Raw genomic sequence first — 25,808 nt, forward strand, 5'->3', positions numbered from 1 at the left:
TCGGGGTTTTGTGAGTTTAACTTAACATCCAAAGTTGAATTAATCAGCTTTCTTGAGTTTGAACATTCCTTTTAGAGTGACCTGTAGGACCATATTTCTACATTGAATGGCGGCCAGACTTCCAGGCCACAGTCTGCACCTGCCACGCAGGAGGTGGTCACCTCCCTAACAAAGGGTCAGGATATGCTAATGTTCTGCTCCCTTCTTTGTAATTTGGAGGATGCCTGAAGAAAGATGCTAATTCGGCCTATCTGACAGAGCTGGCATACAGAAGATAGAAAGACGTGACAGAGCTGGCGTAGGTAGATGTGTGGACATGACCACAACCATTCACCTGGTTACCTAGGAAACAGAATGCTAATGAATTTCCCCCTCAGTTTATGTGTTGGTATATAAGGCTGTTTGGAGAATAAACGCAGAGGAATTTTCAGGATGTGAACTAGGATTTCATGAGGGTTCACTGAGAATCTCCTTCCTGATAAAGGCATGTGAGTTGTGTCTTTAATCCCATGCCTCCCTTCTGGTCCAGAGAAATAATTTATGGTCTGGGCTGGCACTGGACCATGACAAAGACCAAAGGCCAACATCCAAATTTTCATTTTATACTTAACCTAGTAAAGAAGATTCATCATGGTTTGGAGCCACATCTGCAATTCAATCATTCCGAGACCTTCATAGCTTACGGGTGCTAATGAGTTTCCTTCAGCGAAGTGGTTCTCTGTGTCATGCAGTAGCTATAAGAACACAGATACCTGTGGTCCCCTGTTCTCTGAATCTCTAGGGAGACTTATTCTTTCATTCAGATCTTCTTGTCACAGCCCACTGCTTTGAACCACATGAGGGAGGCTGGCCACTGGATCTCAGGGTTTATATCAAGTATTCTACCACCACAATGAAGAATCTTAGAAGACACCGCCTGCATCCGGGTACCAGTCCAACTCCAGGCCTACCTACAGAGAGGGGTGTGGACAGAAGCTAACAAGGCCCGAACTTCAGGCAACACAGAGACAATAGTGACGACCTGTGGTAGATGCTCTAGGGAAGGGAGTACAAAATATTTGGGAAGGGGAGAAAAAGGGGTGTTGACCTCAGTTAGTCTTTAAAAGATTAATTCAGAAGAAGGAATGTTTAAAAATTCAGATGAAGCCATACCACAAGGAATGCCTTAGAAGTCTGCGGGTTTTTTGTTTGTTTTCTTTTGTTGTTTGTTTTTCTCTTTTGATCCAGGAAATAACCGAGTTAACACTTAGGTTACAAGGTGGAAGTAACAAACAAATAAGGCTACAATGGATGAATCCAAACAGTATGTTGTGCGGTTCTGTGCATGAACCTTGTATTAAAAGCTTCATATCCTTGTAAATACCTGCCACATCTATAGCATCATGCCCACGAGTCTTGAGTTCCTTGTGTGTATTGAGATTTTATATATACATATAATTACATATATAGCTACCTTGCGTCCTTTCTAGACACGTTTTCATCACTATTCTACAGCGTATCAGGTTTGTCAAGACTTGTTCGTTCTCCTGGACTGGTAATCACTAATGAAGACTGTGACTATTAACTAAACATTGATCAACAGTGTGGGCATAACAGTTTCAGCCACCTATTTTCTCACTGTCAAAAGATGATTATCCGTGGATCTTTTTGCAGCTTGATTATTTATTAGTCAGAGGGATAGGGAGGTATTTTGGACAGGTAATTTCTTCTTTTATGCTTTCAAACAAACATCTGGTTTTGAACTACAGATGATATACGTGGTCATGGTTGATATTTTGCTTTACTGACTAGACGTCAGTCTGAACTGTGGCTCACAGACTGGATGGAGCTCCATTGCTTGCTTCTTCTTCTCAGGAAAGCCTGTCAACCCCTCTTCCTGACACCACCAGCTATGCAACATTATTTGAAATTGTCTTTTAATTAGGAGATTAAGGAACTAAGTCAATATCAGAGGGGCTAAAAGCTAAGACCCCAGCAGGAGGGTCTCAAGCCCTCGGGACAGGGGCTTTAATCTCTCCTGGCTCAGTGTGTCTTTAAAGGTTATCAAACAAACCTTTTAGTCAGGAAGGGAAAAGATCAGGCAATTAGCAAGCACGATCAGCCCATTAGTGCTGGTCTTGTGATGATAGTAGAAGACGATTTAACTCCCAGAAGCTCCTAAAGTTTATTTTGACCTGTTAATGAGCTTGCTTTTAAGGTTTGATGGGAAGACACTTCAATAAACCCCCTATTTTCCCCTCTTTAAAGTGCCTGCATTATCAGAAATTAAGACGAAGCAACTAATGGCCACATTTCCTATACTTCATTTCCTAAAGTTATGTAATTAAAATGATGGAGTTTATCACCCCAGAAGCGATGTCACTGTGGGGTAAGGTCTTGTGATGCTTAGACAGGCAAGGAGTAGCAAGCGGGATAGGTGAGGGTGTGTAGTGTCTTTCAGCAATATGCAGCAAAATCTTGTTGATGTCATAGCCTGTCAGAATTCTGTTCTGATGGCTCTTGTTTTAATTTTGGCAACCACTTCCTAGCTACGAGACCATGGATAAATGGGCTACTGTACTATACAAGGAAGAAAACCTTCTCATGGGGTCACTCTGAAGCCAAGAGAATGCACTATGCGAAGATTGCATGCAAAGAAGTCTCTTGATAGGTGTGAGATCTTACACATCACAGAGATTTCCCTTCTATTAAAAACCCCTGGTGTTCCAACTCATGTTTATGTTAACTTGACACACGCTAGAGTCATCTGAAAGGATGAGAAATTGGAGAAAAATGCTTCCATAGGATCAGACTGTAGACAAGCTTGCAGGGCATTTTCTCAATTAGTGATTGATGGGGCAGGGCCCAGCCCATGGTGGGGTGCCACCCCTGGGCAGGTGGTCCTGGGTTCTGTAACCAAACAGGTTGAGCAAGTTATGAGGAGCAAGCCAGTAATCAACACCCCTTGCGCTCTCTGCATCAGTGCCTGTCTCCAGTTTCGGGTCCTGTTTGCGCTCCTGTCTGACTTCCTCTAATCATGAACAGTGATGCCAAATAAACCCTTTCTTTCCTAACTTGCTTTTGATCCTGGAGTTTCAACACAGCAATACTAACACTAACCAGTGCATCTGGTGAGATCATGCTAATTTGTTCAGTTTAAGTTCTGGGTTGTGGGAGAGGTCCAGCATCACTGTGAGCTTCGGTGATGAGGTACAGAAGAGAAAATGTGCTAGGTAGCAAAACTGCTGGTGATGACGCGCAGTGAAAATTATACCCGGATGAGAAGCCCCACTGCATCACCCTGCGGGAACCTCCCTCTGTGGTGGCCACCTCTCTATATCAAAGGCAAGCATTACAAGTTAAAGGACTATGTAGAGACAGCAAGGAAGGAGAAGTGGATTCAACCAGTTAAATTATTAGTTGGAGCAAATTAAATGAAAGGCCTGTATATTAAATGAGAGGCCTACAAAAATAAGAGCCAAACACATCAACTATTAGGGTTTTCAAGTTGCTATAATTGTTTACAGGGTGGAATCAATCCAACAGACAGGGTAGAGTCAATCCAGCATCTACATAGTTTTTTATGTTTGAGTTCATTGCCTTTTTTTATGTATCTTGCTCACGGACTATTTTTTAGAGTTTTTATTCTCCCCTGTGATGGTTTTTTACTAGAAGAAGAAACCCCATCTGCCATAAAAAGGGGCAGTGAGTTTATTTTTCATTTGAGTCTTCATGTTCAAAGTCGTGAAAATTAACAGCACAATTGTATGTTTTCATTTTTATATACTTAAGATGTGAAGGTTAGGTGCTTGACAAATGGGTTTTCCTTGAGTTTCTCAATATGAATTTGGAAGATGTACTTCATTGTAAATGTTCCATCTCCTCTATTTTATTTCTTGTAATTAACATTAAAATGAGCCATAGACACATACACCATCAGTACCTTGGAGTGTACTAACACAGCTAGATTACTCTGGAAGAAAACATACACGGAAGAGACGGTTTCCTGAATGGTGCACCTAGATTGGAAACAAAGGGTCTCGGTGGACAAACCACAGCTCCAGAGCTTCTGAACATTAGGATCATTTTAGGGGAAGACGCAGAGGATACCTTGGAGGCTGAGAATAGTTTGCTGGCAAAGGAAGCATGGAGCCTTGCAAACAAGGAGACTCAGAGCTCAGCCTCCGGGGTTAGTCTGTGAAGATGACTTGCTGAGCTACCCCACCCCAGACACCTGGAGGGGGTAGAAATGAGGCACACACACACACACACACACACACACACACACACCCCGCAAGCCATCTAGAGTCCTGTCTGTCAATGAGTCAATGAGCAACATTAACTGTTGGTATTTTGAGGTTCAAGAGCCCTGATTGTAGTAAGTAACCCACAACAGTATGCCCCGAGGTTGTGTGAAGGAAGTCACACACTAACAGAAACCCTGCCGGTTTCCTGAGTTTTATAAGAGCCAACGGTGACGAGATTAACCTGAGTCTCAGGAGAAACTTTGAACTTTTAAACAGTGTTGGGACTGTGAAACATTATGGGAACTTTTGAATTTAGAATTAATCCATTTTGCATTGTGAGATGGCTTTTATTCCACCCGGCACAGGGTTAGGAAATTATTTTTTGAGTGAGAGATTTCTTCTGTAGGTTCTCGTGTTTCAGCATTTGCCCCCCAGTGGGTGGTGCTGTTTTGGAAGGGTGTGGAACCTTCATGGGGTGGAGTTTCACTGCAGGAGGGCGCTGTGGGCAGGCTTAAGACTTTGTAGCCCATTGCTTCTTGTCCTCTCTTCAGTTTCTGACTGCTGAAACACTGTGACCAGCTGGCTTGTGATCCTGTCACCACACTTAGCCCTCCATAATTGATTACATCCCTTCTTAAAGTGTAAGGCAAAATAAACCCGTTCAGATTTTATGTCAGATTTTAGGTCATGGCCACGAGAAAAGCAATTTAGACCCTTTCTCACTTCTTTTTCTGCAAATCCTCCTTGTAGGACTGTGGGTTTTTATGATTGATAGTGTTTAGATGTCTCTGAGACTCTACTTCATTCTTTTCTCTTTCTATTCCCTAAACTACACATTTCCTGTAGACTTATCTTTCTCCCTGTAGACTTATTGGCCTTCTCACGAATGCTCGTAAGCCCCATCTTGGAGAACTTTTCACTTTATTTAACTTCTCAATTTTAGAACTTGTATTTATTTTGATGATACTGTCTATACTATATCTTGTCATTGATCTTGTTGAGAGACAGTGTTCTCACATTTTTCCTTTAGTTCTTTGTATGTGGTTCCCTTTAAAATTTGGAGCATATTTATAATTTCCCACCCAAATTCCAACTGTTCTCTTGAGTGGGACAGTTTCTGTCAAAAGCCACTTTGTCTAGATCCGTGCTAATATTTTCTTGTTTCTTTGTATGCTTTATGGTTTCTGATTAAAAACTAAAATAGTTAATAATTTGGAAACTTTAAAAACAATAGCATCTCCTTTATCCTATGTCAGGATGCTGTTGTTTCTATCTGTTGCTATTATTCTTGGTGCTGTTTGTTGTCAAGTGACTCCCCTAAACTAATTTTGAAAAGTGTCTCTATTGTACGGCAGCTAGAATTTCCTCTCAGTTAGTTTAATAGCCAGCTGATAATTAGATAGATTTTTGTTGTTGGGGACCACATTTTTCAAAGTCTGAGAGCCCTATTCTGAGGCATACCCGGAGGCACTGTCCCATCACAATTCACAGTACAGACATTTAGTGACATTCTCAAACGCCATTTCTGCCTCCCTGAAGCATGCTTTGGCGTGATAATGTCCAACTGCCTGAGTCACCTTGGCCTTGCAGAGTTTGTGGTCTCCTCCTCCAGGCCCAGATCATAGCCATAATCTGACTGGGTGCTAACGACTCTTCCCTGTGTGCCGGTGACGTTTTGGTTATAAAGTGCAATATGATTACAGTCTGTAATCACAATATCCTCAGGGGTAACCAAACCCCCGCTCATCCCTTTTAGTTTTTTTAGGGCTAATACGTCTCCTGCAAGCTTTCTCTTGGTTGTGCCATCCATGCTGGACGAGAACAAAGGAGGGTTACCCAGATGTCTGATGTCTTTATAAAGACCTTTGGAGGAACTATCAAGGTAATCATGAAGCTTTGAGTCGTCAGAGACACATCCTGGAGGACAATTTCCCTGTAAAAATAACAGAATCTGGGCCATGGAGTCTGGAGGCCTAAAAGAGAGAGTTATGAAAACAATTAATTAATTAAGATGGATTAAAAGCACCTGTTAGAAGGAGTCATTTGTTTGCAAAACGAGGTGCTACGAAGACTTTCAGCTACCGCCCTAAATGTTGAAACACTGGCTTTACTGTTCTGACCTGGGAAATGGAGCCCAAGAACGTTGTATGGCAAACAATCTTTATTTTTCTTTCAGAGGAAAGAATAGCGGAGCTATAATTCCAATATTAAAATTGAAGGAAACCCTAAATTGTCTCAGGCTCTTTAAGACGTATGTATTCCCACCTCAACTGAACTCACTGTTTGGGTTCCTAGAGACGGCCAAGATCAAGATGTTGCCAAGGCTGTATGCTTTCCTGAATGTTAGGTCTCAGGCAGCCCAAATATCTCGAAATGAGCTCAGCCTGCACTATAGGAAGATTTCAAGCAACGAGAGAAAAGCCAGCCTTCCTCGGGAATTTGTACAACCGGTTCCCCCCCTGCCAAAAGGAGTCGTTCTCTTTACCTCTGGAAGAAGGCCATGTGACCTTGGGAACCCATCAGTGTATCAAGGGCCACGCTGGCCTCCAGCTCCCTCGGTGTTACAAGTACCTGTCCCACATTTCAACGACCATGCCAGCTCCTGGTCTTTCAGTTCACAGTTTAAATCTTTGATTTCTTCTTCTGTTTTCTCTCTAGCCTCCTTTTCTGCCCCAACCTGGCTGAAAACATTGCTCTTTGTGGCTCATCTAGAGAGTCCAGCATAACCTCCTCACTTTAACATATCCTCTATTTCATCTGCAAAGCCTCTTCGCTCTTGCAATTCACCATCAAGGTACGATGGATGACAAGGGGTAAGGCGCCAAAGAGGACAATTCTGTCTGGCACACTTGGGGTGACTCCACTGTTTAAAATTAAGCACGTTGGCAAATTAGACTGCCTGACATCGTTCATGCCATCACGATGAAATGCTTCATTTAGGGACCTGTGTTGTTTTAGCGCCCTTGTCATTGACAAGCATGTCAACAGACAGCAAGACTGTCTCAGCATTTCCCCTCTAATGAAATTCAAAGCTTCCTTTTCTTTCCTCAATTCAATTACTCGCCACTGGAAAGGAAGCAGCTTCCAATTAGTTAGATTTTTTTTTCTTTTTGAGAAATTGTTGTTCCACATTTTAATAGCAGTCCTGCAAAATACATAAATTTGTTCACGCCAGGCTTACACGGCTTTGAAATTCTTTTGTTTATGGTGAGAAATTGACTATTTTCTTCTGTCTTCAAACGCATGACTTGGCATGCTGTAGTGAGTGTTCACATGCATAAATACGTGGGGAGTGTAAGTGCATGTGTGTGTACATGTATGAGAACACCAGAGGATGGGAACTGGCCGTTTCCAGTGGTAGCTCATGCCTTTAATCCCAGCACTCAGGAGGCAGAGGCAGGTGGATCTCTTGTGAGTTTGAGTCCAGCCTGGGCTACAGAGTGGGTTCTAGGACAGCCAGGACTATACAGAGAAACCCTGTCTTGAAAAAGCAAGAGCAAACAAACAAATAAAAAGAATTAGTTTGCTCCTAAGTTGTTTCCTGTCTTATCTGTTGAGGCAAGGTCTCTCACTTCAACCCTGAGCGCCTTGACTTGGCTGGCTTAGTTAGCCAAATTGCCCTGGATTTCCCATCCTTGCCTTCAAAGGTGGAGGAATACAGATGGTCCCACCACACTGGGCTGACATCTATGTGGGTGCTGGAGATCTCAGCTCCGTCCTCAGGCTTTCCCGGCAAATACTCCCCCCTTGCTCATGTGCTTCTGCTTAAAACAGTAACTTCCCATTTCAATGTCAAGACACAGTCATCTTTCCCAAGATTTATCTATGTATTATTTTATGTATCTGAGTATTTGTTTGCATGGATGCATGTGCTTGCACACCTGGTGTTCCTTAAGAGGGCACCAGATTTCCTGGATATGGAGTTACATATGATTATAAGCCAGCATGTGGGTGCTGCGAACCAAATGCAGGGCCTCTGTAAAGGCAACAATTGTTCTCTCTCCATCCCCTTATTGTGCAATCTTGTTGAAAATATTAACCCATATTTAACCCAGCCATGTAGCACCAACAATGTACAATAAACAACATGGCAATACAAACAGCTATGGGGCAAATAACTATGTCACAGCTGCCACCAGGGACAGTAGTCACCAGCCCAATTTTCAATGTCATTAAATCATTCATTCACTAAGTACTTATTGATTAATTACTAAGCGTTGATATTTGGTTTTTCTGGTGACCACAGTAAAGCTTTCCTGTTAATGCATCCAGAAATAGTGAATGGAATGGCTGAGAAGCCAAATGATGGAGCCGGGCTGTGTTCAAACGCTGCTTCTGTCACTTCGTATACCCAACACATTACCTACCCTTATCAGTACCCGTTCTGTAAGAATTTGGTCTTAGCACTCAGTGCACATCTGATGCACAAACAGCCCCCTGGTGTTTCTGTCACTGACTGAACACAGAGTTACTTTCTTTCCCGTCCCTGGGCTCATGGAACAAAGCTCCTGCCAGCGAGTGAATGAGTGTCCCTTTCGGAAATAGAATCTGTACCAGCACCAGTTCCCCAGTGTTTAAAAATACACCTGTCTCAGGATGTCTTCAGTGTGCCAAGTTTCCCAAATAAAAGTCAGAAACCATCAAAATCCCCAGGGCACTCAGAAAGTCATGCCAAGTTTGAAGAGGAAAACCTTAACAATTCAGACAAGTTGAGTGTCACTGTGTTTGCGTTTTCTTAGTGTACCCTCTCTTACAGGCATGTGGGTTTCGGGAGTTTAAAGTATCCATGTAAACTGACTTCTCCATAAACCCTCTTATGAGGTCTGAAGCCCTGCTCCTAATCTTCTAGATAGATAGTTCTGTCAGGAGTGAAGAGTCAAAACATTTACCTCAAGCTCAAAAATTCAGTAATCAAGATAAATGGTCATGTCTTTTTTTCTTCTTCTTTTTTTCTTTTTTCTTTTAGACAGGGTTTCTCTGTAACTTTGGAACCTGTCCTGGAACTGAAACTCGCTCTTGTAGATCAGGCTGGCATCAACTTGCCAGAGACCCATCTGCCTCTGCTTCCCGAGTGCTGGGATTAAAGGTGTGCACCACCACCGCCCAGCTGGTCATGTACTTTTTAAAGTACATTAAAAATTCTATAATAAACGACTTGTCAAAGCATTTTAAAGACAGGTTTTTTTTTCTTCTTTTTATTCCAGGGTTCTATGGCCAAGGTCTCTAATCATGCTACTGACTTCTTAATAGTTCCTGGCTGGTTTGAGGACTTTGCTGTTGTCTCTTCCTATGTTGTTTTGAGATAGATTCTTACAAGGAGGCCCAGGTGGGCTTCAAACTTGCAATCCACATGTGTCAGCCTTGCAATGTCTGGGATTACCACATGGATCATTGAGACTTGTGTCCTTCCATATCCACGGCCCCCTGGGCATGCAAGTATTTTAGACAGTGTGGTCTTAGTCTTAACAGAGTGGGCATTGCGTGGCAATGCCTTCCAGGCATAAACTCGAGGAAGGAAAGTTGCTGAGTGGACTATTAGTCTCAGAAATTGGCTTAAGATTTTCTAGCTCAAAACTGTGTGCAACACACTTCACTTGTCCAAGCCTCAGTTTCTTTATTTCTAAAATGAAAATGGCAACGTTTTAATCCCATGGGCATTTGTGACACTGAGACCAGCTATGTCTGACAACCATTAAACAGTTAATGCTCCTCCTTCAGTTAAATAAGAAAATCATTGTAATGACAATATCGGACTCACAGAATCATCGCTTCCAGGAACTCCACGGCTCGAAAAAGTATTAAGAGGCATTATCAATTTTATTGTCCTCATTTAATAGTGTATTAGTCTCCTGGGAGAGCCAGAACAAATCACCGCTAACTTTAAAGTAGTGTTATTTCTTCCTCACAGTGACTTGAAGATTCCAGGGTTCTGCCCATCTTCTCGTGGCCTTGGGCCCTGTGACACTGTGTCTCTCCTATTTTGGAAGGACATCAGCCACTGGGCAGTGAATAAATTTATCCTTCTTTAATTCCAAGATACCTAAATAATCCTATCTTCACGTCCAAATAAGGCCTCCTATTGAGGGTTGGGTAGATGCGAATTTTGGATGGGAAACCACTTTAAACAATGCCATTTCTCTGAAGTAACATTTCAACCGAACCCATATCTCATCTTAAATATTTTTAGAAGCCAGGAACGGTGGTGCACATCCGTAATCCCAGCATTAAGGTAGAAATGGGAGGATTAGTAGTTCAAGGCCAGGTTTGACAACATGAGACCCTGTCTCTGTCTATCTGTCTGTCTGTCTGTCTCTCTCTCCTTTTCTTTCTCTGTCTCTCTTTGTGTATGTGTTTCTTGAATCTTAAAAGATTTCTCTCTCTCTTTTTCTCTCTTTGTTTTCTCAGAAGTGGCCTGCTATGAGCAGACATTGCGGTCGGAGCTCACCCAGATCACTGCGGAGTATAGGGGGAAGAGCCTGCCAGCAGCTGACCACAGTTGGCCTGCTCCACACAGGACAAAACAGGCACAGACTGGAAGGGAGTACGACAAATTTCACAAATCCTTACATGGGAGGCTCTTGGTGGAATGTTTCCCCTAAGTTTCAGCTCCAAGTGTGCTCCTCAACCACTGGATCCTTGGCTGCTTCTTGTCTCTCTTCTAGTCTTTCACTTATTCCTGAATTCTCTCCTTGACTGCTTTTCAAATTAAATTTCCTGTATCAGTGTCCTACTGCCTCCGTAACAAATGACCATAAACTCCATGCGTAGGCATTACGGTTCAGGTGGCAGGCAGGGACCAAGGAATAAAAAAAAAAAAATCACACTGCACAACAAATCTCACACAAGAGATTTATTGGGAAGGAAAAATCCCATGAGGGTGCTTGGGTGAGAAACAGCAGAAAGCTGAGCAGAAGACAGGGTTTATATAGTTTTCTTGAGCAGAGGTGTGGCAGAACTTTCTAGGGTGAAGCTTTCCAGAATATATATTGGTGGGATTTCACCACCAATCTGCAGGGCGGGGACTGAGTCCAGCCCTTAGAGCAGTTAAGAGTATTCTATGGGTGGAAACTGGCAGTTGGAGATCTACCCATGGCTTCAAACAGCAGCAGGTTAATGCCTTGTGATTCCCTAGGAGATACTCTGTTCTCTTAACTCTTCCAGTTTCTAGAGGCTTCCACATTGCCTGGGTCATGCCCCCCCTTCTTAGTCTTCAAAGCCAGCAATCACAGGCTGTCTTTCAAATTGCCTTACTCCAATGTCTGCCTCTGCCACCCAAGTGCCTTTGTGCACAGAGACCCCAGTGCTTAATTAGTACTTAATTCAAATGACTGATGAGAATCTTCCTAGCTAGAACTTCTTTATGATAAATAAGCATGTAACATATGTTAATTACACACAATAATGGGTTTATGACATTGTCATACGTGTACACAGTGTGCATCAGTCATATTTACCCAAGACCTCCCCTTCTTCCCTCCTGTGGAGTCTCTTCCTCCTCCCAATGATCCCCCTACAACTTTCTTTTCTCTTTTCCTTTCATTTCTTTCTCATCTTCCTCCTTTTTCTCCTCCTCTTCTGAATGTGGTGTGTGTGTGTGTGTGTGTGTGTGTGTGTATCTGTCTTTCAATCCTAATGAATTTCATTAGAGTTGCTTATGGCTTGATGAATGTTTATTTATGGGCACCTGGTCAGTGACCAGACCACAGAAGAAAATGGTTCTCCCTCCCCATCAACCACTAACAGTATATAAGTCTTAGGGAAGAAAGTAGAATAGGTTCTTAATTCTATCTGTAAAGTCAGCGTTGTCATGGGAGGCAACACGGTTGGTGTCCTGAAGAGGTCAGCAAATTACTCAGACCGGCCATTTTTCTGACAAATTCCCTGATCTTTTACAAGAGAAGGCTTTGGTTCTCTACCTTCTGAAGCGATCTACCCTTCTGCTTGCTTTTCCAAAGGCTCATCAACCAAAGGTCTTTTGTTTCCCATTTTCGTAGTTTGAGGGATCAAACCCAGGACTTTGCACGTGCTTGACATGCACTCAGCAATTGAGCTGGAACCACAGTCATAAACAAAGGGTCATGTCCTACTAGATGGTCCATGATTTTGACTTTATTTTTCTCTGATCTTTCTGGTTGTAACAAATGGAAATATAAGAATTAGTTCTTTCTGTTAAAAAAAAAGTTAGATTTCCCCTACAGTTCCATTAGTCGCAGAAGATAAAACGATTCTAGAACTTGGGTTTTAAATGACTGTGTTTCCATTAAATTATTGTTGGAAAAAATTCTCTCACTTAGTTGCAGCCTTGCAGAAATTATGAATACTAGGTCACCATGTCTTGATACTTTAAATATAAGAGCTAAGAAAGTTCAGCTTTTAAAGTATCCATATTTATACTAGAAACATACATAAAACATAGCTGAAGGTATTTTAAACTCAGTAAAAATTATGAGTGCTATTATTTCTTTAAATATTATTTTGTCTCTTAAGAGTATGTGATCATCTAGAAAAATTGTCCAGTAAGGCTAGAAATGGAAGTCTGTTAAAAGCAGAACTAAAGATCTAGGGAGGTCCATACAGGTGTTTCACCACGGCAGCTTTCTGATGAGAGCCCCAGAGTGAGACCCAGGGAGGAAGACACTTGAACGGCTCGGGCAAGCTCTTAGTTTTTGGATGCATGTTGGTACTGACAACACGAGATGATCATGGGTGCCCCCACAGATATGGGGTCACATTGTGAACAAGAGCAGACAGTGTAAATACTGAGAAAGTCTGTTGCCCTTTTTTAAAGACCCCTCAAGAGCTGGAGCACATCCAGGGAAGAGGTAAGAGGAGTGAAGGGTCTGGAGACAATGGAATAGGAAGAACAGCCAAAGGATGACGCTGCTGATCTGACAACGTTAAGTGGGGGAGGGGTCTATGGAGGACCTCCATAGGAGAATCTTTGCTATGTGCAGGATTTAGTGGTGATCTAAGTTTGCCATCCTGTAGTCCTTCCACATTCTAGCTCACATGATTTTTCGATATAAACTTCATCACATCACTCACTACCCATTGTTATTCCTCAGTGAGCACGTTGCTTTCTCATTAGGAGGCTCTGAGCACAGCAGAAGGACCCAGTAGGATTCTCACTTCAGTCAGATGGCATTCTGGGCAGCTGGATGTGACAAGGAATTAGGGACCATCGCTAGCAATAATGATGATCCGTGTGACAACAGCTCACAGCCCTCACGTTCGCACATGCAATGCTCCCTCAGGCTCCCCTCTCTCGCAAAGTCCCTGCTGATGGCGTCTCACCCCCTGGAGGTTAGTTAGGTCCTGTAAGACCGGACTGAGGTCTTCCCACATCCAAAGCTTTCCTTGAAATCTACCTCCCATTTTCCTTAAATGAGCTGGTTGCCATAGGAGACAATAATACATCACACAAAAATGTGCCGTGTACCATAGGGTTATTTTGTGCTGAAAAAAATATTGAGAAGCAGATCCAAGAAAAGCTCTCTGTCATAAAGTAGGTCATACATTTACAAGGGCATCCTTCCTCCTGTCATTATGAAGAAGGACAAAAGTTGACCGGTTAGAGAACATTAAACCATTATGAGCCAGGAGATGCGCCAGAGAAATTCGCGTAACAAGCTTCCTTGACTCCGTGCGCTTCCCTTCCTATAATTGAGCAGCTAGAGGTCAACAGCTCCTTTTTTGGTCACTTCTCAATAATACATATTCTTTCTTTTTAAAAAAAAATTTAGTTTTTATTTTCTGAACACGAGTGTGTAGCTTACGTGTATGTATGTATATGGTGTGCACACCTAGTCACAAGGTGTAACCCAGATGCCTATAAGTTGCCATATGGGTGTTGGAATCAAACCAGAGTCTCCTGCAAGAGTAGCAGGTGTTCTTTACTCTGAGCCATTTCTCCAGTCCCCGTCGTTTTTCCAAAGATGATATTCAAACTGTAGGTCTGAACCTCTTCTTTAAGAATTACCTATCGTTCCCTGGGTGGCTCCTATCTCATGCATACACATGGAAGACATGGTAGTAACTGCTGTCTTTCTTTACCTTGTATCAACAGGGTCCTGTCTCAGCAAATAACTCAGGAGAATAGAGAGAAAATTATTTTTATTTCTCTATAGGGACCTTCCCGCATATTAACATAGTACCCTGTACAAGCCTTGCAAAGGAAGACATTTATTTTTGTCACCACTGTTAGCAGAACATAAGAACCTAAGTAGGGGCATGCTTGCATATGAAGGGACATTTATGTGCATGAGCTGATGAACATGAGATAAAAGGACCAGAAGGATGCAGTCTGAGCATCTGAGCCTGTTGACCGAGAAACAAGAACAGTAGGGAAATCACAGCAGAACTCAGTCTGTGGTCTTTTCTATTCTAGTTTGCTTCTCAGCTGCTATGACTAAATCATTGACCAAAAGCAACTTGGTGAGGAAAGAGATGATTTGGCTTATACATTGTAATTACATTCCACCATGAAGGGAAGCTGAGGCAGGAACTTGAGACAGGACTCTGAGGGCAGGAACTGAAGGAGCAGTCACAGAGGAGTGTTGCGCATGGGCTTGTTCCTCATGCATTGCTCACCTGGCTTTCTCCTACAGCCCAGGAGCGCCTGACCAGGAGCTGTATCACCTGCGGTGAGATGAACCTTCTCACATTATTTTTTTTAAAAAGCCCCACAGATCTGCCTACAGATCAATCTGATGGGGGCATTTTATCAACTGAGGTTTCCTCTTCTCAGATGAGCCTAGCTATGTCAAACTGACACAAATCTAATCAGCACAGGTTGGTGACCCTGGCCTAAATGGCTGGGTCTGAGTGCCATGGAGAAAGAAGGGCTATAGACAAAAGCTTTCAGAATTCAGCAGTTTACGAAAATCGGGGTACACACGTGGTTTATTAGGGAGGGCCAGGCAACACACTATGTGACAGCTGGAGAAAGCACACCTCCCCTAATTTCCGCACAAACGCCCGGTCTTTTTCGGGTTTTGTCCAGTGCTGGGGTCTGTGGCAGACCAGTGGTGCATACTCCTGTTCTAGCCACAGGGTGTCTAGGATGGGGCAGACGGGACCCCATTCCAGCCGATGTTGAGCCACATCCAAAAGAACAGGCGCTATTTGTGAGTGCTTGGGAGATAGGATGATTCCGTAATAAACTGGTTATGAGGCATCCTAGAGACTTTCTGAAACCTTTAAAGGTTGCTTTTGTGAGGTTCTGGACACCTGTCTCACAGGAGAGTTGGCGGAGCAACAGTCAGAGTTATCACTGTTGATGTGACTCTGCGTAGCTATCATCTGGAGGCTGGGTCACATCTGGTTATAGCTTTATACTAGATTATGTTTTTGTTACATTCCACTAGGCTCCTAGTCTACTTTCACTGTCTGTTGACCCTTACATCCTCGGGAACAGACACCGGCTCTGATAAAGAAGCGTGTTTAACAAATAAATTTAGAGACAAAGAGAACAAGGTAGAAATCATAGGAAGCTAATGCAGTGCACGATGCCCTTCTATCAGCAGAAGAAGCCAGCAGTGGCACAGTACGAAGGAGGTGTTGTCAAGATGTCCTGAAGCCGGTGTGAATCTCACTGAGAGAGAAGGCAAATAACCCCCAGTTTTTGATCTGCGTGAATATAGACCATAGAGACACTCTGACACTAAGACAAAGAAACAGGCTGCTTAGGAGGCTTAATGGAATTGATGAGTCAGTGATAAAACTGATTTATTAAAACAAACAAACAAACAAACAAAAAAATCTCAAAACCTCCAAGGAGTCTAGCTAAGAACCAGCAAGCCTTAAAATGGATTGATTAGCAGGCAGAAGTGTCCTGAAGTATCTTCACCGGAAGCTACAGGAACCACCTTCTAAAAACTGTACTGTTATATTTTTGAGGGATGCTCAGAGGCCTCGGGGCTTGAAGGGCAGGGAAGATGTTAAATGCTGCAAGGCGAAAGGAAAGACTGACAATGTGTGCAGAAATGACTGTGGTTTGGAGCCTTGGAGCCTGTTTCAGCACCTGCTCCGCACCTCTGGCCAGCTAGGTGTTGGGTTGCTCCTCTTTATTCCTTTCTCTTCCAGTACAGGACTGGAAGACTCCACATCTGCAAGAGGAAAATTGCTGGGCAAAGGAGGGAAGGTCTTCTGAGACAGATGAACATCCTCCATTCACTTAAAAGTCATTAATAGAAAGACGAGCAGACTATCTCTCCTAATGTCAGAGTTCAAGGGCACTTTTAAATGTCTTTTTAAAGAAAAGCTGACTTTTCTTAGGTTTTCAAGGGCAGTCTAGGCCTTGGGTCATTTCATTTTGACATGGAAGTTCTCGAAAATAATTGTAAGGCTGGAAGTACTCAACTCTGAAGTAACTGAGTGAACTTGCTCAGAAGTAGAAAAATCAGAAATCTCAAAGCGTTGGGACGCTAAAGGAGGAGCCTCAATAACTCCTCAGAGCCTGTATGGACGGGAGATGGGGAGATGTGACTAATGAAAATATAAAATAGAAATATGAAGTATCTACAGATAGTTTCTCTAATATCTTAATTATTTTACAATTTTCCATTTAGGACAATTTCTGAGTATACCTCAGTGACTCTATACTTTCATATCTCGGTTGGGTAGAGATTGGCAGTCATGAAATATAGACATCAACACAATTGCATGTTCATAAACACAGAAACTCCCTTCAGAAGCTTCATGCTCCCACTAGACCATTTGTTCAAAGCACAAACCACAAAGCTCACAAGGCATTTTTAGTGCCCATTCTCTGAGTCTAATGTCCTTACAGCTTTCAGTTCAAGCATCATCACTAGAAGACACAGGTCTGCCACCCCAGGCTTCATCCCTGCCTTCCTTCCTAGCCAGACTCTCTCCTCCCTCAGCTTCTGTCCCCTACTGCTCTGTTCTCTGCGGCTTTACTTTTGCTCTTTGAAAGAATGCCCTATAGATGAAATTGCATTCAACGTAGAAGAGCCCACCTTTCAATTCATACAACTGGAAAAAAAACAATCAAGCATACATTTTGATTTACTCGTTTCTGTGATTGCAAACACTGATCAGATTTTCAGCCTCTGAGGAACTAGAATCATTTAGAAGACAAACCTTGAGCAGATCATTGAGGGGAAATTTTTCTAGATTAGAATACCTGAGGTGGGAGGGTTCACCCTAAATGTAGGTGGTATGGTGGGTTGGGGGCTCAGACTGAATAAAAGAGGGATGTGAGGTGAGTAACCCCATTCACGACTCTGCTTCCTGACTGAATGGGATGTGACCAGCTTCCTCATGCATCTGCCACCAAAACTCTCCTGTCAAACTATAAGCAAGAACAAACCCTTCCTTCCTTTTAAGGTTGCTTTTGTCTGGTGTTGTGAGAAGTAACTAACACAGTATCTGTTTTCCAAGATTCAAGGCAATAATACATATTTTAAAAAATCCAATCTCCCTCAGGAGAGAGGGGTACTATAAAGTCCACAGGCAAGATTATAACTGTATCACAAGTATTACATTGTATCCTTCCTTCCTTCCTTCCTTCCTTCCTTCCTTCCTTCCTTCCTTCCTTCCTTCCTTCCTTCCTTCCTTCCTTCCTTCCTTCCTTTTTGTGGTCCTGACAGTGAACCCAGAGACTTCGTGCACTCTCCAGAAAGTGCTTTATTACTGAACTAGACCCTCAGCTCTCTTCTCAGGATTTGTTTTGAGACAGGATCTCACTGAGTTTCCCAAGCTGGCCTTGTTCAACCTCTGCAGCCATGGTGTGTCTTGGATTTGGGGTTTTCCTGGCTCAGCCTCCCAAGCAGCTAGGCTAAGAGGCTAGTACCACCATCCCTAGTTTTAAAAGTCTGTATTAAAAACACATGACGAAGGAGATGTATCCTATATACACTCACTGTTCAGTAATAGCTTTTATTTAAATTCTGACATTCCACAGAGTGATAAATGGCTGCCCTTGATGGCTTAGAGAAAGGGCAACTCCTGTCCGCAGAGAATCATCCGACACCGCAAACGCCAAGGACCACAGCGCATCAGAAGACAAGCATGAAGCCCAGGGGTCTTACCTGTTCTCAGCATCGGCACTGCACTTTGGGGACATCAGTTCAAAGGATTTGGTAAATTTCACCACCTGTGTCGTACAGAGAGACGGTGAACCCAGGTCAGTTAGCGCTCCCCCACAGTTTAACAAGATGCAGCAACCTCATTCAGCTCTGCAATGACGTTACAATGATTGAGCTTAAAGAGCGCTTCCCCACAGTTTAGCATGATGCAGTAACCGCTCAACTCTGCAATGACGTCACAATGACTGAGGCTTAAAGAACCGTTTTACACGGGGTGATACCAAGACACAAAGAGAAAGATCTAAAGCACATTTTGTACTTGCCCTTCTTAGACAGCAGGCATTTCCAATACCACTTTATCAGATCTGTTTGGTACCTGGGCTCGCAATCTTGATATTTCATTATTTGTAATTTCTTTTCATCATTTTGCCTAAAGCACAGCAAATTCTTCCTTCTTAAAAAAACAAAAGCGTGCTCTAGGCTTCATCGTGCCGTTGCATTGCAAATGAGGCAGGTGCAAGCTGTAGCCATTCTTTACATGTGGGTAAATACAGGATATTGACCAAGGTCATGATCCCCATGCTACTGAAGGAAAAGTAGGGCTTAGAGGGGCTAAATGGTTCAGGAAGTTAAGGGTTTAAGAGGAAGTTGTAGATTCCTCTTAATCTACAGTTGTAAATTGCAGAGTTGAGATTCACACTATGTTGGTTTGATTCTGCGGTTCATTCACCCACTACTCCATTATACCTTCATCAGCAAGAGCAAGTAATACAGTGGCTGTTAATTTTGTGGACCAGGATAGACAAATAAGTTCTGATTTTAAAACAATTTCGTTCTCTGCTGAGCACACGCCTTTAACCCCAATTCTCTCAAAACAGAGGCAGGCATATCTCAGTGAGTTCCAAAGCCAATTCCGCCTACATAGCAAGTAGAAGGCCAGTAGAACTACACAGTAAGACCTTGTCTTCAAATAAATAAATAAATAAATAAATAAAGGACTTTAGATTCATTTCATAATTATCTGTTGAATATGTACTGTGTCCAAATACAAATAAACATAGACTCAAAGTAACTTAATGTAACTTGGCTTGGCATTATATAATTTTATTTTATTTTATTTTATTTATTATGTATACAGCATTCTGTCTGTATGTTTGCCTGCAGGCCAGAAGAGGGCACCAGATCTCATTACAGATGGTTGTGAGCCACCATGTGGTTGCTGGGAATTGAACTCACAACCTCTGTAGGAGTAGTCAATGCTCTTAACCTCTGAGCCATCTCTCCAGCCCTGGCATCATATAATATTAATCACATAATAAGCAAGATATCAATCATTTCTGGTTTTATTTATTTATTTGTATTTATTTATGGTTTTTCAAGACAGAGTTTCTCTGTAGCTTTGGAGCCTGTCCTGGAACTTGCCCTGCAGTCCAGGCTGCCTCGAACTCACAGAGATCCTCCTGCCTCTGCCTCCCGACTGCCGGGATTAAAGACATGCACCATCACTGCCCAGCTTGTTTCTAGTTTTAGAAATCAGGAAGAAAATATCTTTTCATTTTTCTGACATAACAAATAAGTTTTAATTCTCTAATATCATTAACAATAATTTATGGCTTAATTTTACTATTGATAAGACTTTAAACGTCCTGCCAAGGAGGGTGTCAAGGTTGAAAATATTGACAGCGATGCAGATGGGTTTAAAGCAAGAAGAAAAGCATGATTGCTGTACAGAAGAAAATCAAAGTCCGGTGCTTTCCAGATGACAGTAATCATTAAACCAAAAAAAAAAAAATCTATGTAATGCGACCATTCGCATCAGCTGTAGTGATATTTTGTTTGTAACCTAACAAATAAAGCTTGCCTAAAAACCAGCGCAGGCAGAGCTAAACCACTAGTTAGCTATAGAGGCCGGGTGGTGGTGGTGCACACTTTTAATCTCAGCACTCAGGAGACAGAGGCTGATGGAACTCTGTGAGTTCAAGGCTACCACGCACTGCACGAAACTGAGCCAGTCTAAAAGAGAAACAGCTGGGCAGTGCTGGCTCACTCCTTAATCCCAGTACTGGGGAGTCACACACCTTTAATCCCAGCACTAGCGGTGTGGAGAGAGGAGTGATATGGTTGGGCAGAGAGAGGAATATAAGGCAGGAGGAGACAGGAGCTCAGATGCAGTCTGAGGCAGCAGCCTGAGCAGCAGCCAATCAGTCTGAGGATGCAGTCTGAGGATGCTGTCTGAGGATGCGGTATGAAGCAGGCAGTGTGAGGATTGGTGGAGACAGGATCGCCCCTTCAGTCTGAGGATGCGGTAGAGGGAAAAGGCCTTCCTAGTGGCTGACTGCATGCTTCTCTGACCGTCCTTCAACTTTCACCCCCATGGCTGACGCAAGTTTCCATTATTAAGAACAATTAAAATTTGTGCAACACTCAGCCTTCTTTCAATGCCTGTCTCAGAGTTCGACTGCTGTGTGAAAACACCGTGCCCAAAAGTCACTCGGAGGTGAAAGGGTTTATTTCAGTTTGCAGCTCTCAGGTCACGCTCCATCAATGAGGGAAGTCAGGGCAGGGACTCAAGGCAGAAACCTGGAGGTGGGAACTGAAGCGGAGACCCCAGCAGAGTGCTGCTGACTGGCTTGCTCTTCCTGGCTTGCTCAGTCTGCTTTCTTATATATCCCTCAGAACCACCTACTCAGGGCCAATCTGATAGTGGCATTTTCTCAATTGAGTTTCCCTCTTCCCAGATACCTAGTTTGTGTCAAGTTGACATGAAACCTAGCATAATCTTTGCTTTAGAACCTTCTGTTACTTCATTAATGAATCCAGTAAATTTTTCTAATGCTTACTTTACATTATTACACAGTTAGGATTTTATCTTTTATGAAAATATTTGTGTGTGTGTGTGTGTGCGCGCGTGCACGTGCATGCATGCGTGCATGTAGGTATGTACATGAGAGTATGGGTGCCCAAGGAGGCCAGAGACATCGGGTTCCCTGGAGCTGAAGTTACAAGTGGCTGTGAGCAGCTTGGTGTGGGTTCTAGGAACCAAACTCAGGTCCTCTGTCAGAGGTATCCATGCTCTTAGACACTGCGCCCTCTCTCTAGACCCCACACAGTCACGCTCCATCTCTCCAGTCCCCATAGTCGTGTTTCTCACTCTTTGGAAATTGTCCTCTGACACAATCAATGTGCACTGAGTGTCTGCATGTGTCAAGCCAGTGTGACAGGCACTGGGGCTACAGACCTATGTGTGCACAAAGACAAATGCCACCGTGTTCCTGGCTCACATGGGGCTTGATTTCCCCTGGCTCCTCAAATAGATGCTCCATGGGAAAAGGACTGCACTTCTGGTTTTACACTTAAAGAAACCAATCCTGAGAAATGTCAAGAGAATACAGACCTATTAAAAACGTCCCCTCCCCCCCAGAAGAGCCTCATACAATAGAAGGAAAGATTTTAAGCTATAGATGAATAGGTCTGGAACCACAAAGAATATAAGACATACAAACACCTCTTGATAGAACTTCAGAGTGTTTGATTCTTGAAATCTATACGATGAACATTTAAAACTCCTAAAATGAAAACAAGTAGACAACCTCCCATACAAACAAACAAACACCTTCCTGGGAAAGAAATAAGACCAAATGTAAGGTATGGAGATTTAGTTTGGTTGGTGGGCAGTTTGCCTAGCATGAAGCCCTGGATTGGGTCTCTAGCTTTACATACACAAGACGTGGTAACACACGCCTGTAATCCCAGCACTTGGGAGTGGAGGAGGGGGATAAGAAGTTCAAGTTTGTCCTAGATTCTGAGGTTATTTAGGGAGTTTGAGGTCATTCTGAGCTACATCAGACTTTAAAAACTAAAACAAAATAAATGAAAGTTCAAAATACTTTGCTTTATCTCAGTTGTTTATTGTTATAAATACACAAATAAAGAGAAATTCATGGATACACATCTTCCAAGTTCATGTACCCTACAGTAAACTAGGCCATGAAGCCGTGATAAAAATAAAATATAATGGGCGAGACATGGGAGCATGTGCCTTTAATCCCAGCACTTGGAAGACAGAGGCAAGAGGATCTCTGTGAGTTCAAGGCCAGCCTGGTCTACATAATGTGTTCTAGGACAGCTAGAGTGGCATACTAGGGAGAACTTGTCTTAAAAACAAAATGTAAGGTTCATAAATAAAGAATTTAGGGCTGGAGTGATAGTTCAGGAAGCAACGTGCTTGCCACACAAACACAAAGATCCATGTTTGATTTGGTAGCAAATATAATAAAAATCTTGTACGAGGGAACACACGCTAATAATTACAGTGCTGTGGAGCTAGAGACAGGCAGATTTCCCTACAGCTCGCTGGCCAGCCAGCACAGCCTACTTGCCGAGTGACAGGTCAACAAGAGACCCTGGCCCTAAGAACAAAGCAGGGAACATCTGAGCTCTAAAAGCTGACCTTGTCCCTGGCCTCTACACACATAAGTGTGTAATATAAAATGCACACGTTATGATGGGTGCGGAATGTACATGTGTGATCTATGGGCCAATCCTCACACTCCTGTTCCACTCCCACCACATTCTCCCTGCCTCCCTCCCCTTTTCTCTCTCTCTCTCTCACTCTCAATAAAATAATTTAAACTTAAGAGCACGGGATCAGAATTTTTTTCTTGATGCCCAAATGTGATTCCTTCCACTTGACAGAGGGAATCATAAAATCTATAAATATTTCCCTTTACTTAGGTTCTTTAGAAACTCAGAACAAAGTTCTTGGTTCCAAGTTTTACTTTAGAGCAGCATACTTCAGATTTGAATTAGTTGATTTGCTTTTGCTTTCTCTTTCCCCCTTTCTTTGGAAATCTCTCATGCCATTACACAGATAGAACACGTTGTAAACACTTGAGATATTTATTCACTTACCTTTATACATTTTCCATCATAGATGCTTTTGTTGTTTGTTATCGATGTTGTTTTGAGAAAGGGTTTCACCCTGCAGCCCACTCTGTCCTCCTCAATCTCCCAATCCACCTGCATCAGCTCCCTAAGCCGAGGCTATAAGCCTATAAACACGTGGTACCATCCACAGCTCTCAAAAGCTCTAAGTTCTTTTGGTACTGAATTGAGCAGGATTAGAAAGAACATGAGGTATTTAAACTTAAAAAATATACAAATGTGGAAAAAACATTTTCATGAATGAAATACTTGATGAAAGCCTTGTATGGGCCACTAGGTTATGCAGAAGAGTATTACTTAGGGTTAGTGTTAGAGACCTGGAATGGTAAGAAAGAGAAACACTTAATAGCTTACAGCTAGTGACAAATGATCTAAGAATGAAAGAGCAGCAGGCCTGAGTCTCATCGAGAGAGCAATACAATAAGATAGGTACAGTAGTGAGACTGTAGCCAGACAAGGGGAGGGAGGCATCGCGGCATCAGCCTGGGGCCCAGAATGTGCCGGAAGTTGTTTTGGAATCAGACTGTCTGACTTTGACATTCTGGTGCAGTCTAGACTCTGCTATCGTCACAAATCTAAGTCGAAGCCACATATTCAGGAACCCAGGACATTGGGTAGTCTGACATTGATGGACAGCCTGAAGTTAAAAATCACAGCTAAATGTGCCTCGGCAAATTGTTGGGAAACATTATTTATATGTGCGCCTTTGTGCACTTTCAAGATGAACAATTAATTGAGAAGCAGCATAATCCTGAAAGGTAACCTCTTCTGTTTGTCTTCTGCTACTTAGAGCAAGCGTAGGCAGAAGATAGCCTATAGGTCAAATCCTTGTCACCTCCTAGTTTTATAAATAAAGTTTTATTAAAACAGAATTGTGTTCTTTTTCTACTATTAAAATAGAACTGAAGAGTTACAAGTGATACTATACTGGTCATGAAGCCCCACATATTTTCTAGGTAAATCTTTACAGAAGATAAGTTTGCCAATCTTTGGTCTAGAGCTTCTGTGGGCCAGGTTATCACCTGCTGAATTGTTAAGGGCTAGTGATAAATTATTAATGATAAATAGATGTGATTGATCTATAATTCAGAAAGGGAAATTTCTGGAGTTATAGTTCTCTAAAATAACACTATAATGATAGAAATTTTAGGTATTAAGGCAAGCACAGGGAATATATCTGGGGACACACACATGTCCTGGTTGTCACAGAATGATCCCTCTTTAATTAAGTGTGCCATCCTGGGACAGTAATGGTGCCTTCTCTCACTTTCATAAGCACCTCTAATGACAAATCCATGTCTTTATGCTTTAAAATGAATCTATATAAAGTATGATGAATTTAGCTGGGCATGACTGGTGGGACACATCTGTGATCCCAGCACTGAGGAGACTAAGGCTGAAGGTCTAGACCACCCTGGGAAACAGAGACAGATCCTAGACACTGAATTGGGAGGAGAAAGGCAGGGGGAGAGAGGAAGGAAGAGAGAGAGGAAAGGGGAGAAGCGGAGAGAGACAGAGCATAGGAGAGAAAGATGGAGATCCATTCAAATAGACAATTGTCTGTGATCAAACACCCACATCTGCATAAATCATAACCAAAAAGAAACAGATAAAATTATAAATTAAAGAGAACAGAATTTATATTGTATTTATTATTTGAGCCAATTCTGAATCTTAGGTTTATTTATTTCATAAAATTGGCTGCACGAACTCAATTCTGATTTTATTGTATCAGTACAATAGGAACACAGATTAAGGAGGGACACAGTTGCACTTGAATAAAGAGCTTTCTAAGGGGAGTAGCAGAAGTGGCTCCCAGACCAGTGAACATGAACAAGTGGTTTCCAGGGCCTCTTTCTGTTCATCAGCCCAGTGACTCCACTCTGGGGAAACTAGAGATGCCAAGTGAAGAAAACAAGCCATTCCCTGCTTGTTCTTTGGAAAAGCTCCACTGAGAGAAGTCTTTTTAATTTGGATATTTGTCAAGGAGTAGTTAGTCTGGTTTCTCTCCGTTCTTTTCACTTAAAAACAACTCTGAACAACAAAACTATACTCAAGTAGATAGTGCTACAACAGAAAAGAAAATGACTACTAAGTAATCATCAGTTTAGATTTTTCTTATTCTTTATTTTATATGAAAGGACTACTCAAAAAGGCCAAAGATTGCCTCAAATGACTGTCCACTACCCTCCCTCTGTGCAAAGCTTTCCCTTATATTAATTATCATTTTATGTGTTTACTCAACCAGCATTTATCGAAGACTCCGTGCTCCAGGCACTGTCATGGGCTCTGAAAATCTGAAGGGGTGGAAATGCCCTGTCTGTGAGAAACTCACAATGTAGCATGGTACAGATCAGGAAGCAATTTACAGATGCACAATTCTATCTTGGTAGATGCTCAAAGGCCACCCACGCATGCAGGGCAGTGACAGCACCAGGTGAACTAAGGCCCAGCAAGGGAAAGGACTGCTCTAAGCTGGGCAGAGAGGAAGTTCTCCAGCTGAGGCACTAGACCCCTATGTTCTGGAAGTAAGGAAACAGTGAATAAGTCAAAGGAGTTTAATGGATCAAATTTCAATAAAGAGACT

The 25,808-nt window shown here is 42.5% G+C and overlaps 1 protein-coding gene across 1 annotated transcript in view; it reads right to left on the reverse strand.

Annotated features, from left to right (window-relative positions):
* Pde11a (phosphodiesterase 11A) overlaps window positions 1–25,808 on the reverse strand; it is a 327,936-nt gene that overhangs the window by 164,195 nt on the left and 137,933 nt on the right. Inside the window, exon 5 of the mRNA XM_087900073.1 lies at window positions 18,281–18,345. Coding sequence (XP_087756199.1) covers window positions 18,281–18,345 — 65 coding nt within the window. The remainder of the gene's footprint in view (window positions 1–18,280; window positions 18,346–25,808) is intronic.

This window comes from Myodes glareolus, chromosome 21 (assembly GCF_982192425.1).
Source record: "Myodes glareolus chromosome 21, mMyoGla1.1, whole genome shotgun sequence".
NCBI classification, from domain to species: Eukaryota; Metazoa; Chordata; class Mammalia; order Rodentia; family Cricetidae; genus Myodes; species Myodes glareolus.